Here is a 17,500-nt window from a genome sequence, read left to right as displayed (position 1 = left end):
AACGTGATTTGATAATTTTCATAGACTACCCCTGGACTCAATTAAATCACAATAAGGATGGGAATGTAGAGGTCCACAAAATTAGCTTGCCTTTTGAGCCAGTAATTTGGGTAACATAACTGACAGGCAGTATCTCCAATAGAGATGCCTAAAATAGATATTTGGCTCAATTATTGGATGAAACACAGACCGGCCTCTAACTGTTGAACCAATGAAAAATATATATATTTGATTTGCGGTCATGTTGACCAATGATAAGTCAGTATGCTATTTTGGGTGTATCTTTCAAGAATGCGGGGTGGGCTTATCGAGATCATTCAGTACCTCACTGATGTACTCTGTCGGCGTGCGTTTGAGGGACGGGTGGTTGGAGTATTAGGAGTTGTCGGGCGATAGTGCACCACAAACGCTTAGTTCGGGAGGATACTTTTTTTTGCTAAAATATACTTAAAAAACAACAAAAGGAATCCCAGCGATTACTTAATACAGTAACTTCTCTCCGACTGCTGCATGTATACGCCTGTTTTGGCATCCCGCAAGTGACGGAATCAAGGTGTCGGTGATAGCTAGCTGCTTGCTAACATCTTCCTTTCACATAGCATCATTAGCTTTGAAGCACATTGCAACTAGACCGCCGCGGGCCCCCTCAACGCAGGACAGCACCTTGCTAGAGCCGTTGCACGCTAGCTAACAAAGGTATCGTCGATAGTTTGCTAACGTTAGCTAGGTAGTGAGCTAACGTGAAGTTGACCGCTGGAGACGCTAACGTTAGCTATTCGTTGATCCCATAATCAACACCCAACTCCCCGATCCCTTCACCCCTCTCCCTCCACCTCCCGAAACACTGGAAATCCACAAGCGGCCGGAGAGCGGCGACGGGCCAGCGGCAGAGAAGCTGGGGGTGGTACCGGAACCACACGGAGTCGTAGCGGCTCAATCAGAGAAGCCCAGTCGTGCGGACCTACCGACGACTATGGACGGGCTGGCGGTGGAGGTTCGCGGTTCGAACGGGGCCTTCTACAAGGTAAATGAAATAGTGCAGTGATTAACGTTAGCTAAGGATGCACAACTGGTAAACAATTGCAAATATTGATGTCGACAGAGTTTTGTTCTAACTAGCTAGCAAATACCAACTAGCGTTGGTAACGTTAACTAACTAGCTGGCAGATTTGGTTAGCAGCATCATTCATTGAGAGTAGGCCCAAAAAATGTTAAGATCGCTATTCCTAGATTATTTTTTTTTTGTTCATCAGGTCACCGTTGGCCATTGTGGAGCACGCTTGTTGTGGCCTGGTTTTGGTCAATTCCAAATGTCAATTTTACACTTTGTTGGCTGTCTTGAGCTAGTCAGCTAACCATCTTCTCGGGGCACTCCTTTCTTTGGTAGGAGTTGCTAGCTAATCACTCACATTTGCTAGCGAGAATAAGGGCGGTGGAAGGATGGACAATCTAAAATGTTATGAGATCTCGACCTGTTTGTTTACTGTCCCGCGTGAGACATAGCAAAGTAAGTAGCCTAACTGACGTAATGTATTTGATTCGTCTTTCTAAGCAGGTACCTACCATAAAGCTGTCAAATGATTTCCACTTTCTCACATGGTTCCCTAAGTTTTTTTTTTCTTCTAACAATATCTCGTTCAAACGAGGAGGCTGAGTCAGCCTACGTTAGTACTGTGAATCAAATTATTTACATTGATAGTCAGTCATATCATGGCTGTTTCCAAACATCACACTACAGTGACAACCAAATTAGGTGACTCAACATAAGGGAGTCAATGCATTCATTTTCATTATGAGGATGTCAGTTATTTTATTCAGTGATTCAAGTTGAGTCAAATGACTACATTTAACGTCAGTAATACAGAAGTCCCTGTGCAAATGCTTGCTGTAGTTTAGTAAAACAGACAGTTTGTGTACTGGCAGACAGTTGAATAGGCCCTAGTGATTTGCTAATGGTTGAATGGCTCAGTTGAGCCTGCCTGACAGTAACTGAAGAACTGAAGCAGGTGTTGGTGGAACAGGTGATCCTAATCTCAGCACTCTTCCAGTCCAAATTCTCATTCACTCTGTCCTGTTTTTTCTCTAGCTCTGCTCTCCCCTTGTGGTTTAAACCCCTCAAACTCTGGACCTCGAAGCCAGTTCCACTGCATTTTTTAAATGTTTCCATCTAATTAGGGATGGATTTAGACCTTGGACACCAGGTGGGTGCAATTAATTATCAGGTAGAACAGAACCAACTGGTTCAGGATCTCATAGGGTAAGAGTTTAATACCCCTGGTTTGGACTATATTTATTCTCCTCCTCCCTCACACCTGTTCTGTTAACTTTGTGTGCTTTTGTCTCTACGGCCTGAAAGTATACAATCCATTCACCTTTACAGTGCCTTTAGAAAGTATTCACACCGTTTCACATTTTGTTGCCTTACAGCCTTCATTTAAAATGTATTAAATTTAGATTTTTTTGGGGATGGGTGTAACTGGCCTACCCTGTGATGTCAGACTGGAATTATGTTTTTGAAAATGTTTACCTATTCATTCAAATGAAAAGCTGAAGTGTCAATGTGTTCAATCCCTTTGTTATGCTAGCCTAAATAAGTTCAGGAGTGAAAATGTGCATAACAAGTCACATAATAAGTTGCATGGACTCTATGTGCATTAAGTGTTTTAACATGATTTTTGAATTACCCCATCTCTGTACTCCACACATACAATTATCTGTAAGATCCCTAAGTCGAGTAGTGAATATCAAACACAGATTCAACCACAAAGACTTGGAAGTTTTTCCAATGCCTTGCAAAGAAGGGCACCATTGATAGATGGGTACAAAAAACCCCACATTGAATATACCTTCGAGCATGGTGAAGTTCATTACGCTTTGGATGGTGTATCAATACATCCAGTGACTACAAATATACAGGCGTCGTTCCTAACTGTTGCCGGAGAGGAATGAGGGTTACGCCGGGATTTCAACATGAGGCCAATGGTGACTTTAAAACAGTTACGAAGTTTAATGGCTGTGATATGATAGCACTGAGGATAGTTCAACAACATTCTAGTACTCTACATACTAACCTAATTGACAGAGTGAAAAGGAAGCCTGTATAGAATAAAGTAATGTGGCAAAGCAATTTACTTTTTGGCTTGAATACAAAGTGTTATGTTTGGGGCATATCCAACACATTACTGAGTATCACCACTAATTTCCAGCATAGTGCTGTCTGCATCATGTTGTGGGCATGCTTGTAATAGTTAAGGACTGGAGTTTTTCAGGATAAAAAAATGGAATGGAGCTAAGCACAGGGAAAATCCTATTGGGGAAACCTGTTTGTCTGCTTTCCATCAGACACTGGGAGATTAATTCACCTTTCAGCAGGACAATAGCCTAAAACACAAGGTCAAATCAACACTGAAGTTGATTAGCAAGAAGACAGTGAATGTCTGAGTGGCCAAGTTAGATTTGACTTAAATCTACATGAAAGACCTGAAAAAGGTTGTCTAGGAATGATTTTTAAAAAAATTAAAAAATAACAATGGGCAAATATTTGCACAATCCAGGTGTGGAAAGCTCTTGGACTTAACCAGAGAGTCTCAACTGTAAACTGCTTCAAAGTATTGACTCGGTTGTAAATAAGATTTGTGTTCTAATTTTTACTTTTTTTTACCCCTTTTTCTCTCCAATTTCGTGGTATCCAATTGTTAGTAGCTACTATCTTGTCTCAATGCTACAACTCCCGTACGGGCTCGGGATAGACGAAGGTTGAAAGTCATGCATCCTCCGATACACAACCCAACCAAGCCGCACTGCTTCTTAACACAGCGCGCATCCAACCCGGAAGCCAGCCGCACCAATGTGTCGGAGGAAACACCGTGCACCTGGCAACCTTGGTTAGCGCGCACTGTGCCCGGCCCGCCACAGGAGTCACTGGTGCGTGATGAGACAAGGATTTCCCTACCAGCCAAACCCTCCCTAACCCGGACGACGCTAGGCCAATTGTGCGTTGCTCCACGGACCTCCCGGTCGCGGCCGGTTTTGACAGAGCCTGGGTCTCTGGTGGCACAGCTGGCGATGCAGTACAGCGCCCTTAACCACTGCGCCACCCGGGAGGCCAACAATTGTGGTGAGAAAAAAAATCTCACTTTGTCCTTATGCGTTATTTTGTGTAGATGAGTGAGTCAATTTTTATCCATTTTGATTTTGGGCTGTAACACATGTTGATTTTTAAATCAAGGGCTATGAATACTTTCTGAAGGCACTGTACTAATCTCCTCGCACTCTTGTTCATATCAAGCACACAAGTGCGTTTTCGACATCCCTGAATTTATCTAGGAAACCTGTGAGAGCAGCACCTTTGACTGATATTGTATATATAAAGAAGTCAAAAGTTTGGACAGCCCTACTCATTCAATTGTTTTTCTTTGTTTTTACTGTTCTCTACATTTGTAGAATAATAGTGAAGACATCAAAACTATGAAATAACACATTTGGAATCATGTAGTAACCCAAAAAGTTTTAAATATATTTGACCTTCAAAGTAGCCACCCGTTGCCTTGAGGACAGCTTTATTTACTCTTGGCATTCTCTCAACCAGCTTCATGAGGTAGTCACCTGGAATGCATTTCAATTAACAAGTGTGCCTCGTTAAGTTTGTGGAATTTCTTTTCTTAATGCATTTGAGCCAATCAGTTGTCTTGTGACAAGTTGAGGGGGTAGTAGTACAGAAGATAGCCCTATTTGGTAAAATCCAAGTCCATATTATGGCAAGAACAGCTCAAATAAGCAAAGAGAAATGACAGTCCATCATTACGATAAGACATGAAGGTCAGCCAATCCGGAAAATGTCAAGAACTTTGAAAGTTTTATAAAAGTGCAGTCGCAAAAACCAACAAGTGCTATAATGAACCTGCCTCTCATGAGGACTGCCACAGGAATGGAAGACCCAGAGTTATCTCTGCTGCAGAGGATATGTTTATTAGTTACGAGCTTCAGAAATTGCAACCCAAATAAATGCTTCAGATTTCAAGTAACAGACATCTCAAAATTAACTGTTCAGAGGAGATTGCGTAAATCAGGCATTCATGGTTGAATTGCTGCAAAGAAACCCACTTCTAAAGGACACCAATAAGAAGAGACTTGCTTGGGCTAAGAAACACGAGTGATGGACATTAGACCGGTGGAAATCTGTCCTTTTGGTCTGAGTCCAAATTTGCGATTTTTGGTTACAACTGCTTTGTCTTTGTGAGATGCAGGGTAAATGGACGGATGCTCTCCGCACGTGTAGTTCCCACCCTGAAGCATGGAGGAGGTTGTGTTATGGTGTGGGGCTGCTTTGCTGGTGACTCGAGGTGATTTATTTTGAATTCAAGGCACACGTAACCAGTATGGCTACCACAGCATTCTGCAGTGATACGGCATCCCATCTGGTTTTTCAACAGGATAATGACCCAAAACACCTCCAGGCTGGGTAAGGGCTATTTTACCGAGAGAGCGATGGAGTGCTGCATCAGATGACCTGGCCTCCCCAATCCCCCGACCTCAACCAAATTGAAATGGTTTGAGATGATTTGAACCGCAGCATGAAGGAAAAGCAGCCAAAAAAATGCTCAGTATACGTGGGAACTCCTTCAAGACTGTTGGAAAAGCTTTCCTCGTGAAGCTGGTTGAGAGAATGCCAAGAGTGAACAAAGCTGTCATCAAGGCAAAGGGTGGCTACTTTGAATAATAAAACATCAAAATATCTTTTGATTTAAAATGTGATTGTTTACTACCTGATTCCATATGCGTTATTTCGTCGTTAAGTCTTCACTTATTCTACAATGTAGAAAATAGTAAAATTAAAGAGACACCCTTGAATGAGCAGGCATGTCCAAACTTTTGACTGGTTATGTATTTATTGGGGTGGCAGGTAGCCTAGTGGTTAGTGCTTTGGGCCAGTAGCCGAAAGGTTGTTAGATTCAATCCCCCAGCTGACAAGGTCAAAATCTGTCAAGGCCGTCACTGCAAATAAGAATTTATTCCTTAATGACTTGCCTAGCTAAATAAAAAAAAAGTACATACACTATGGTTAAGTTTGGGGTCACTTGGAAATGTCCCTTAAACACACTTGTCCATTTAAAATAACATCAAATTGATCAGAAATACAGTGTAGACATTAATGTTGTAAATGACTATTGTAGCTGTAAATGGCATTATTTTTTAAATGGAATTTCTACATAGGCGTACACAGGCCCATTTATCAGTAACCATCACTCCTGTGTTCCAGTGGCACGTTGTTTTAGCTAATCCAAGTTCATCATTTTTAAAGGCTAATTGATCATTAGAAAACCCTTTTTGCAATTGTTAGCACAGCTGAAAACTGTTCTGATAAAAGAAGCAATAGAACTGTCCTTTCGACTAGCTGAGTATCTGGCGCATCAGCATTTGTGGTTTCGATTACAGGCTCAAAATGTCCAGAAACACAACTTTCTTCAAACTCATCAGTCTATTATTGTTCTGAGAATATCGGTGAACCTATCGGTATCGGACGATATTCGCTAAAAATGCCAACATCTGTGTCGGCCGATGTACAAAACCGATGTCAAAGCTGACTTGCATACCTAAATAATGTAGGCACATGACGTAATGACGCCAGTTAACACTACCAAGTGCGCTATTTTTCCGATAATGTCCTACCGGAGTTACACAGTAATAGCGTCACTGCTATTAGCTTCATGACATACATACTATGGAATGCTGTTTAGGTCTTTGCGTGTCAAAAAAGAGACAGTAGCTCTGTCAAAGCTGTACAAAAAAGTCAGCAAACACTGGCCACGAACGATGTGTTTACAATTCCGCGTTGGTAATAAAGCATGATTTGTTTGACCGCAACTTCCGGGGTAGCTTGCTTTAGCTTGGTACCTAGCTAGCACCAATACAACCAGCCTGAAAACAATGACCAGTAAAAACTGCAGTCATTTTCATTATTCTTAGCAATGTTTTAGGAATCTGTGTGAGTAAGTATTGGCTAGGTTGCCACTTGTTGTTCACCTATTGAAATTGAACTTCAGTTCATGAAAATGAATATCTAGCCAGCTACCTAACCCTGTTGCCCAAAGCTAACGTTATAAGTAGCCAGCTAGCTTCATGTGGCTAGTGAGGCTCGGCCGGACCGAGTTGTGTGTCGTGAAGCTAGCCAAATTAAGACACAGGCACAATTTGACCCCTGAACAAAAGGGGTCAAAAGCAAAAGTCAGTATCATCTGGTGTGGCCACCAGCTTCATTAAGTACTGCAGTGCATCTCCTCCTCGTGGACTGCACCAGATTTGCCAGTTCTTGCTGTGAGATCTTACCCCACTCTTCCACCATGGCACCGGCAAGTTCCTGGACATTTCTGGGGGGAATGGCCCTAGCCCTCACCCTCCGATCCAACAGGTCCCAGACGTGCTCAATGGGATTGAGATCAGGGCTCTTCGCTGGCCATGGCAGAACACTGACATTCCTGTCTTGCAGGACATCACGCACAGAACAAACAGTATAGCTGATGGCATTGTCATGCTGGAGGGGGCATGTCAGGATGATCCTGCAGGAAGGGTACCACGTGAGGGAGGAGGATGTCTTCCCTGTAACGCACAGCGTTGAGATTGCCTGCAATGACGTCAAGCTCAGTCTGATGCTGTTACACACCACCCCAGACCATGATGGACCCTCCACCTCCAAATCGATCCCACTCCAGAGTACAGGCTAGAGGTCGACCGATTAATCGGAATGGCCGATTAATTAGGGCCGATTTCAAGTTTTCATAATCGGAAATCTGTATTTTTGTGCACCGATTTGCCTATTATTTTTTGACCTTTATTTAACTAGGCAAGTCAGTTAAGAACACATTCTTATTTTCAATGACGCCCTAGGAACGGTGGGTTAACTGCCTTGTTCAGGGGCAGAAAGACAGATTTTCACCTTGTCAGTTCGGGGGATCCAATCTTGCAAGCTTAGTTAACTAGTCCAACGCAATAACGTCCTGCCTCTCTCTCGTTGCACTCCACAAGGAGACTGCCTGTTACGCAAATGCAGTAAGCCAAGGTAAGTTGCTAGCTAGCATTAAACTTACCTTATAAAAACAATCCCAATCACTTGTTTAACTACACATGGTTGATATTACAAGATATTATCTAGCGTGTCCTGGGTTGCATATAATCTGACTGAGCATACACGTATCTGACTGAGCGGTGGTAGGCAGAAGCAGGCGCGTAAACATTCATTCAAACAGCACTTTTGTGCGTTTTGTCAGCAGCTCTTCGTTGTGCGTCAAGCATTGCGCTGTTTATGACTTCAAGCCTATCTACTCCCGAGATGAGGCTGGTGTAACCAAAGTGAAATAGCTAGCTAATTAGCGCACGTTAATAGCGTTTCAAGCGTCACTCGCTCTGAGCCTTCTAGTAGTTGTTCCCCTTGCTCTGCATGGGTAACGCTGCTTCGATGGTGGCTGTTGTCGTTGTGTTGCTGGTTCGAGCCTAGGGAGGAGCGAGGAGAGGGACGGAAGCTATACTGTTACACTGGCAATACTAAAGTGCCTATAAGAACATACAATAGTCAAAGGTTAAGGAAATACAAATGGTATAGAGAGAAATAGTCCTATAATAACTACAACCTAAAACTTCTTACCTGGGAATATTGAAGACTCATGTTAAAAGGAACCACCAGCTTTCATATGTTCTCATGTTCTGGGCAAGGAACTGAAACGTTAGCTTTCTTACATAGCACATATTGCACTTTTACTTTCTTCTCCAACACTTTGTTTTTGCATTATTTAAACCAAATTGAACATGTTTCATTATTTACTTGAGGCTAAATTGATTTTATTGATGTATTATATTAAGTTAAAATAAGTGTTCATTCAGTATTGTTGTAATTGTCATTATTACAAACAATTAAAAAATTGTCAGATTTAATCAGTATCTGCTTTTTTGGTCCTCCAATAATCGGTATCTGCGTTGAAAAATCATAATCGGTCGACCTCTAGTACAGGCCTCGGTCTAACGCTCGTTCTTTAGACGATAAACGCAAATCCGACCTTGTTTGTCTTTTGTTTTCATAACTGTGACCTTAATTCCCTACCATCTGTAAGCTGTTAGTGTCTTAACTCACCCATCCCGTTAGCGGGATCATTTTCGTCAACATCCGCTGAATTGCAGAGCGCCAAATTCAAATTAAATTACTAAAAATATTTAATATTTATGAAATCACAAGTGCAATATAGCAAAACACAGCTTAGCTAGTTGTTAATCCACCTGGCGTGTCAGATTTCAAAAAAGCTTTTCGGCGAAAGCATACCAAGCGTTTATGTAAGTACATCTCTCTCAGCAGACAAAACATTACAAACAGCTAGCAGCCAAGTAGATTGGTCACGAAAGTCAGAAAAGCAGTAAAGTGAATCGCTTACCTTTGATCTTCGGATGTTTGCACTCATGAGACTCCCAGTTACACAATAAATGTTCCTTTTGTTCCATAAAAATTATTTTTATATCCAAAATACCTCCATTTGTCAGTTGTGTGAACTGCAGGTTTCCCCTTTAACCTCTTGCGACGAGCAATCCTGTATCCGGGAGTGTAATCATAGCCTCAAATGCATTAGCATAACGCAGCGGACATAAATACCCCTAGAAACTTTTCCTATTCATGAAAATCGCAAATTAAATATATATATTCAAACACAAGCTTTGCCTTTTGTTAACAACACTGTCATCTCAGATTTTCAAAATATGCGTTACAGCCAATGCTAGACAAGCATTTGTGTAAGTTTATCATGGCATAATGCTATGTTAGCTCTGCTGGCAGCAGGAAACATTTTCACGAAAATAAGAAAAGCAACCAAATTAAATTTACCTTTGAAGAACTTTGGATGCTTTCACTCAGGAGACTCCCAGTTAGATAGCAAATGTTCCTTTTTTCCCAAAATATTATTTTTGTAGGCGAAATAGCTCTCGTTTCTTCATCATGCTTGGCTGAGAAATCGACCGTAAAATGCTACAACTATAACGCCAAACTTTTTTCAAAATTTGCTCCATAATATCGACAAACACAGCAAATGTTGTTTAGGATCCATCCTCAAGGTGTTTTTAACATATATATTCGATAATATATACATCGAGGCAATTGGTTTCTCATAAGAAGCGATTGAAAAAATGGCTACCTCAGTATTTTACGTGAGATTTTCTGCGGGAGACACCATGTGACCACGTGCTATATATGGTCCCTTACAGCCATTCTTCAATGGAAATGCCTAAAAATACGTCACAATGCTGTAGACACCTTGGGGAATACGTGGAAAACGTAAGCTCATTCACAGCCATATAAGGAGTCATTGGCATGAGGCGGTTTCAAAAAATGTGGCACTTCCTGGTTGGATTTTTATCTGGGTTTTGCCTGTAACATCAGTTCTGTGGCACTCACAGATAATATCTTTGCAGTTTTGGAAACGTCAGTGTTTTCTTTCCAAAGCTGTCAAGTATATGCATAGTCGAGCATCTTTTCGTGACAAAATATCTTGTTTAAAACGGGAAAAAAATGTCATCCAAAATGTTTAATAGCGCCCCCTAATGCATAACTGGTTAAGCGTGATCTGGGGGACCAGGGGGAATGTCGTCCCGGCCTGAGGGGTCAGCTGTGGTGACTAGACACTAGGTTTCACAGGTCAAGAATAGTGACCGCTATAATGATTTTGCCACATGGGTCTGACAGATCTATGGTGACATAAACCATTTAGTTGAAAAAGAGCAAGAATGGGAATGTCTTTGGTTGATCTTGCTCTTTGTTAACATCTATCATGCTGGCTGAATGTTGTGACGGCTCTGTCAATGGCACACTTGGATTTGGGGAGTTTCTCCCATTCTTCTCTGCAGATCCTCTCAAGCTCTGTCAGATTGGATGGGGAGCATTGCTGCACAGCTATATCAGTTATGTTATACTCAGACAATATTTTGACAGTTTTGGTAACTTTAGAGTGTTTTCTATCCTAATCTGACAATTATGTGCATATTCTAGATTCTGGGCCTGAGAAATAGGCAGTTTCATTTGGGTACGTTTTTCATCCAAGCATCAAAATACTTTCCAATATTCAAGTGACTTGGAGATTTTCTGGTATTTGTGGTCTTGTGTCCAATATTAAAACAGACAAAATACCTTCCTTACACAGGTGCTTACACAGACGTCGTCCTATACCAGGGTTGTGTAGAGTAGACCTGGCACCCCCACGCCAGAGTGGTCCGTCTTTGGGCATGTGGGGAGTTATCCTAGTGCTGCACATGGCCGGAGAAGGAGTGACCTCACTGTACCACCAGGAATGACACTCTAACCTCTGTGCACTTATGCCAAAAGGCATGCCTGACCTTTGACCTGGTAGTAAAATGAACACCATTCATTAGAACTACTTCAGTAAGCCATGTATTGGAATATACTATGCCCGTCTCCTTTCATCAAACAAGGCAGCTATCCAAAGTGTTTTACTTTCTTCTCCCCCCCCCCCCTCTGGTAACTACTAGCTAGCTCGTCTCTGTGGCACTAGCCTGCAGTTTGAGTGACAGCAACACAGACAGTGGCAGTTTGAATTGCACTGTCACAACACAATCTGGCGTCCCTCTGGCTCATTGGCCGTCTCTCTCTGGGGCCGTCTCTCTCTGCCTAAAAGTGGCAGCAGTAGAACTGAAGTTATTGTTAGATTGTGTAGTATAAGGGAATCTGATGCTATCACTTGTAAGGCCTTTGAGTATGTATAACGCCTGCGCTGCCTCTCGAAACCTTAGGTTTCCTTTCCAGCAGGTGAAGCTCTGACAATCACTCTCCCTCTCAGGCCCTAGTGCCACTGCCAGCGACCTCTTGGCTCCATATAAGGCAGTGTAACACTGAGCACCATGGCAACCTCCCTCCACTACTCCCAACTGTCACCCTTACGGGGAGTTAATGGCACAGTGTGACAGATCTGTGGAGGGCTGACTGATGGATGGGGGACAGATTTGGAGGAGGAGTCTCTTGTAATGGCTGTTGATCCAGTATCACTTAATTTTCTCCAGTGGGGAAGGTCGTGTTGTGCACTTTTGATCTGCGTGCATGCTTGTTCAGTCGGACCTAGGGTTGTGACGGTCATGGAATTGTGGATAGCTGCTAGCCAAATTACTGCGGTCGCCGTAGTAACCGTTCGAACAGCAACACATTTTTACTCCCGTTTTCTCCTCTGCTCCTGACTGCATGTACCGCAATACAAATCGAATGTATAATACGGGCGTCCTCATTCAAGTCAGAGACGATAATGAGTGGACTGGCGACCATTGCAAGTGTACGCATGGGAGCAAAACAAGAGGTAAAAGGATGTGTAACCTTCAATGTGCCCGTGATTTGTTGATTCAACTCGACTAACATGACAAACACTCCATTGCGTGAGCCACTTCGGTCAACATTTGAATAAACATTCTACATTTTTGCAAGGCGCAACAATGTTTCCTCACATTGAGTCCATGTTACTGTAGAAAAGGACTCGACTGCATGAATGGCCCGCCGCCCCTTCTTCAGTCAGCCATTTGTTCCACTGGTTTTATCTTCATCCATAACCGTGCCAGCCCTAGAGACCTGTTTTTACCCTCTGACATGCATACGCATCAACCTTTTCTCCTCTTTTTCAGGGGTTCATCAAAGATGTCCATGAAGACTCACTCACAATAGTATTTGAAAACAAGTAAGTTGTTATTTACACTCGTGACGTGTAGTAGCTCCTCTATTTGTGAGTTACTGAGTCACAGGTTTATTCTAGTTAGACACACACACCAGTCTACCCACGCTGCTCGAGTCATCGCTCTCCTTGTTTGTTTTACTTTCTTCCTGAAATCCCCATTTCAGCACCACCTGTGCTCGGGACACGGCTGTCCACAAAACCCTTTATAGTAGCTCCTACCCCCCCCATTCCTCTTCCTCTAGTTGACTCTGTCCGTCTGTGGTGTCCCTAAATATAGTCCTCTGAGGTATACAGGCAGGCGTACTGGACAGTGGCCCCTGACATTCTTGGGATGGTTCTGCTTTTCCAACCCCCCCCCCGCCTTGTGGAGGAGTAGCTGTTTGTGAGATACTACATGACTGATTGAAACCTGTGCTTTCTATGAGTGCCTGCTTTGGCACTTTGATTCTTTTTAAAAAGAATGTCTTCATATTTTCACCAATATCCTCAACCTGTGTACAGTTCAACCCTATTTTATGTGAATGCTAGCCTATATTAAAATGATCATGAACCCCCTCACTTAGTGAGCATAAGTATCTTTCTGTGAATTTGTGAACGAAGCTGCAGTCCATTGAGCTGTTATTAGGCCGAGCTCTCGTTTTTAGTGTTTTAGATGAATGCACACACACTAGTTCTGTAATCCACTGACGTTTCTGATGATGATTCTAATTGTCTCTCTCACTTTGCCTTTATACACACAGTCTATATGTAGATAATTTATCTACTGTAGATTATAGGTGCCATTTTAGGATCATTACCAAATGTAATTGAGTTACACCCAGTAAGTTTATGGCTTTTCCCACTGCAAAAATACAGTTGAAGTCGGAAGTTTACATACACTTAGATTGGAGTCATTAACTCGTTTTTCAACCACTACACAAATTTCTTGTTAACAAACTATAGTTATGGAAAGTTGGTTAGGACATCTACTTTGTGCACGACACAAGTCATTTTTCCAACAATTGTTTACAGACAGATTTCACTTATAATTCACAATTCAAGTGGGTCAGAAGTTTACTTATACTAAATTGACTGTGCCTTTAAACAGCTTGGAAAATTCCAGAAAATTATGTCATGGCTTTAGAAGCTTCTGATAGGCTAATTGACATAATTTGAGACAATTGGAGGTGTACCTGTGGATGTATTTCAAGGCCTACCTTCAAACTGAATGCCCCTTTGCTTGACATCATTAGAAAATCAAAAGAAATCAGCCAAGACCCCAGAAAATACATTCTAGACCTCCACAGGTCTGGTTCATCCTTGGGAGCAATTTCCAAATGCCTGATGGTACCATGTTAACCTGTACAAACAATAGTACGCAAGTATAAACACCATGGGTCCACGCTGCCGTCATGCCGCTCAGGAAGGAGAAGCGTTCAGTCTCCTAGAGATGAACGTACTTTGGTGTGAAAAGTGCAAATCAATCCCAGAACAGCAAAGGACCTTGTGAAGATGCTGGAGGAAGACTAATTTGCGACCAAAAGTATCTATATCCACAGAAAAACGAGTCCTATATTGACATAACCTGAAAGGCTGCTCAGCAAGGAAGAAGCCACTGCTCCAAAACCGCCATAAAAATGCCAGACTACGGTTTGCAACTGAACATGGGGACAAAGATTGTACATTTTTGGAGAAATGTCCTCTGGTCTGATGAAACCAAATTTGAACTGTTTGGCCATAATGACCATCATTATGTTTGGAGGAAAAAGGGGGAGGCTTGCAAGCTGAAGAACACCAGCCCAACTGTGAAGCACGGGGGTGGCAGCATCATGTTTTGGGGGTGCTTTGCTGCAGGAGGGACTAGTGCACTTCACAAAATATATTGCATAATGAGGCAGGAAAATGTGGATATATTGAAGCAACATCTCAAGACATCAGTCAGGAAGTTAAAGCTTGGTCCCAAATAGGTATTCCAAATGGACAATGACTCCAAGCATTGTTCCAAAGTTGGAAAATGTGTGGGCAGAACTGAAAAAGCGCTTGGGAGCAAGGAGGCCTACAAATCTGACTCAGTTACACCAGCTCTGTCAGGAGGAATACGCCAAAATTCACCCAACTTATTGTGGGAAGCTTGTGGAAGGCTACCTGAAACCTTTGACCCCAGTTGAACAATTAAGTCAATGCTACCGAATACTAATTGAGTGCATGTAAACTTCTGACCCACTGGGAATGTGATGAAAGAAATACAATCTGAAATAAATAATTCTCTACTATTATTCTGACATTTCACATTTTTAAAATAAAGTGGTGATCCTAACTGACCTGAGACTGATTTTTTTTTACTAGGATTAAATGTCAGGAATTGTGAAACTGAGTTTAAATGTACTTGACTAAGGTATATGTAAACTTCCGTCTTCAACTGTACATTACTCCCTTTCACGGACTGTCACCATGCGATTTGTCTGTCAGCTAGAGAACACCGCCTCAGGCAGCAGGACTATTAAGCCTTATGTTAGAGGTCTGTCTCTTGTGTTTTGCTGTGTTTCTTAGTCCCTAATGAAATTACTATGTTCTGGAAGTACACACACACACACGGGCTCTACACACTGACCTTTTTTTACAAGGAGCACGTGTGTGCCTAAGTTAAAATGTAGGTGAACACAGACAATTAGGAGCACAATGAAAAATGACATTCCAGGTCTCACAGCAAAATATTTTGGTGCATATGCGAGTAAAATGGTCGCACTGTAGAGCCCTGCACGCACGCGCATGCAGAGGCCAGAGAAAGTGCTACGGGTAGTGGACTTGTTTCCTGTTATAAATCACATGACCGGAAGAGGGAGTTAGCTGATGTTGTAGTCTTTCAGGTGTCTCCTGTTTGTAAGATGGCTGACCGGTGTGTGTTTGATTGTTTGGCCTCTCTCCCTGTCCCCCTAAAAAGCTGGCAACCAGAGAGACAGCTGCCCTTCAGTGACGTGCGGCTGCCGCCTCCAGCCGACTACCACAAGGACATCGGCGAGGGAGAGGAGGTTGAGGTACGCCAGGCTGTTCATGTCATGTCACAGACCCCACTATCTCCCTCTAGGGTTGCGAAACTGCTTCTAGAAAAGTTCCAGGAATCTTCCAACTGGGATTTCTGGGGGGGGGGGGGGGGGGGTCGCGGTTTTCCCCCAGTGTTACTGTGATGTCATACAGAGTCCCGTACCATACATTAATCCATATCACTATCAACGGTCTAGTTTGCTTCCTCCGCCATGATTCCAGTCATAGCTGGAGATTACTACCAATGTGGCAGTTCCCTGCTAGTCCAGAGATTACCCGGAGTCCTGTTCACCACGGCAGCGTGATCTAGAGAGAGATTAACCACGGTCCAATTTAGTCACGTGATTAGCCAGCTAGGATTCCATTCATCACAGCAGCACTCATTATCGCCATTGAGACAAACTCATCTCATTGTCCATATCATTTATTTATATCTCATACATTCACAATTATCACTTTCCTATAAGTTTTTCACACCTGAAAGTGATGGTTTATGCTACATTGTTTTCCGAAGAGAGATTCCCTCTTTTTGTAATTGTCCAGTTATATTCCTCTTATTGCTCTGGTACCATCCTTGCTATATGCGTCCCTAAGCAGGTATTAGGGTTGCAAAATTATGGGAACTCCCAGGTTTCCTAGAAATATTGTTTGGAAGATTCCTATATACAGGAGGAAATGGGCCTAAACAGGAAATCCAGAATTTTTTAACCAGGGACATAGTGGAAGTTTGCATCCCTTGCAGGTATAAACTCTGCTCAGTTTTAATCATCTCTCCTCTACCCCTCCCCAGGTGTACTCCAGGGCCAACGAGCAGGAGCCATGTGGCTGGTGGCTGGCCCGGGTGAGAATGATGAAGGGAGAGGTGAGTCAGGGACTGGTGAGTTAGGGGTTGGGTGCACGCTGGGGCCGGCATGGGGTCGGTGGGGGGGGGGCACGATGTGTGTTCGTAAGGAGTCGAGTTTCACTCTCTTTTGTGAACAGAGGCATGAAGAATATCTCATTCTCAACCAATACTTTAGCTATTTAGTCCTCTTTTCAACATCAAGATCAGTCCATGTCGTCATTTGGTGCACTCTCGTGTCATGTGCATGTTGTGTGATGAATCAGCGTTTTACACACCCTCATCATCCACTATGGGATATCCCTCAGTCATTCCTTGGCTAGACCGACTGACAGCAGTCTAGTGTAGGTTAATAGGGTCAGCTAAGGCAGCAGGAAGCGCATTGTGTGTTTAATGCAGGCTGGCCCATACTGTATGGCCACCCAGACTATACACAGATTCTAGATTCCATATTGACCCCTACACCTGACGCACTTCTGTAGATCAGAAAGCATTCTCTAGGTGGAATTATGGGGGAAGTTTCACCTAGTCTATGAGAAGGAACTCTAAAGCAACTACCATTGTTTTATACCTGTTCAAGCCTCTCAGATCTTCAGGAGTGGCGAGGCGTTTTCTTCCCGAGTCGGCCCCCTATTCCCTATATAGTGCACTACTTTTGACCGGAGCTCTGGGAATCAAAACAGGCAGACTATGGGTCAGTAGGGTGAGACTGAGGAGGTGTTGGTTATTGAGGCCTCGTGCTGTGTGACGCTAGATACGACAAGGGTGAGACTGAGGTGTTAGTTATTGAGGCCTCGTGCTGTTTGACGCTAGATACGTCAACTGCATTTGGATCCGTGATAAAGCCCTGTTGGAATGTCTGCTCGGTTTAGTGATGGTTTTAATACTGGCCTAAGAGCATGGCGTGTGGTGTGTTCTGTCTCTTTCTCCTCCCTCTTTC

General features: G+C 42.9%; 1 protein-coding gene across 4 annotated transcripts in view; it reads left to right on the top strand.

Annotated features, from left to right (window-relative positions):
- Positions 1-301: 301 nt before the first annotated feature.
- LOC139416049 (RNA-binding protein FXR1-like) overlaps positions 302-17,500 on the top strand; it is a 29,526-nt gene continuing 12,327 nt past the window's right edge. For 2 of the 4 annotated variants that reach the window (XM_071164296.1, XM_071164298.1), the window contains exons 1-4: positions 320-1,024; positions 12,649-12,701; positions 15,619-15,712; positions 16,510-16,581. In XM_071164296.1, coding sequence (XP_071020397.1) covers positions 974-1,024; positions 12,649-12,701; positions 15,619-15,712; positions 16,510-16,581 — 270 coding nt within the window. In that variant the 5' untranslated portion in view covers positions 320-973. Of the gene's footprint in view, positions 1,025-12,648; positions 12,702-15,618; positions 15,713-16,509; positions 16,597-17,500 lie in introns of all 4 variants that reach the window. The other 2 variants (XM_071164297.1, XM_071164295.1) reach the window with 2 other exon arrangements.

Source organism: Oncorhynchus clarkii, chromosome 9, assembly GCF_045791955.1.
Source record: "Oncorhynchus clarkii lewisi isolate Uvic-CL-2024 chromosome 9, UVic_Ocla_1.0, whole genome shotgun sequence".
In the NCBI taxonomy this organism is placed as follows: domain Eukaryota; kingdom Metazoa; phylum Chordata; class Actinopteri; order Salmoniformes; family Salmonidae; genus Oncorhynchus; species Oncorhynchus clarkii.
Note: the sequence above shows the minus strand (reverse complement) of the source record. Positions and strands in the feature narration are given on the sequence as shown.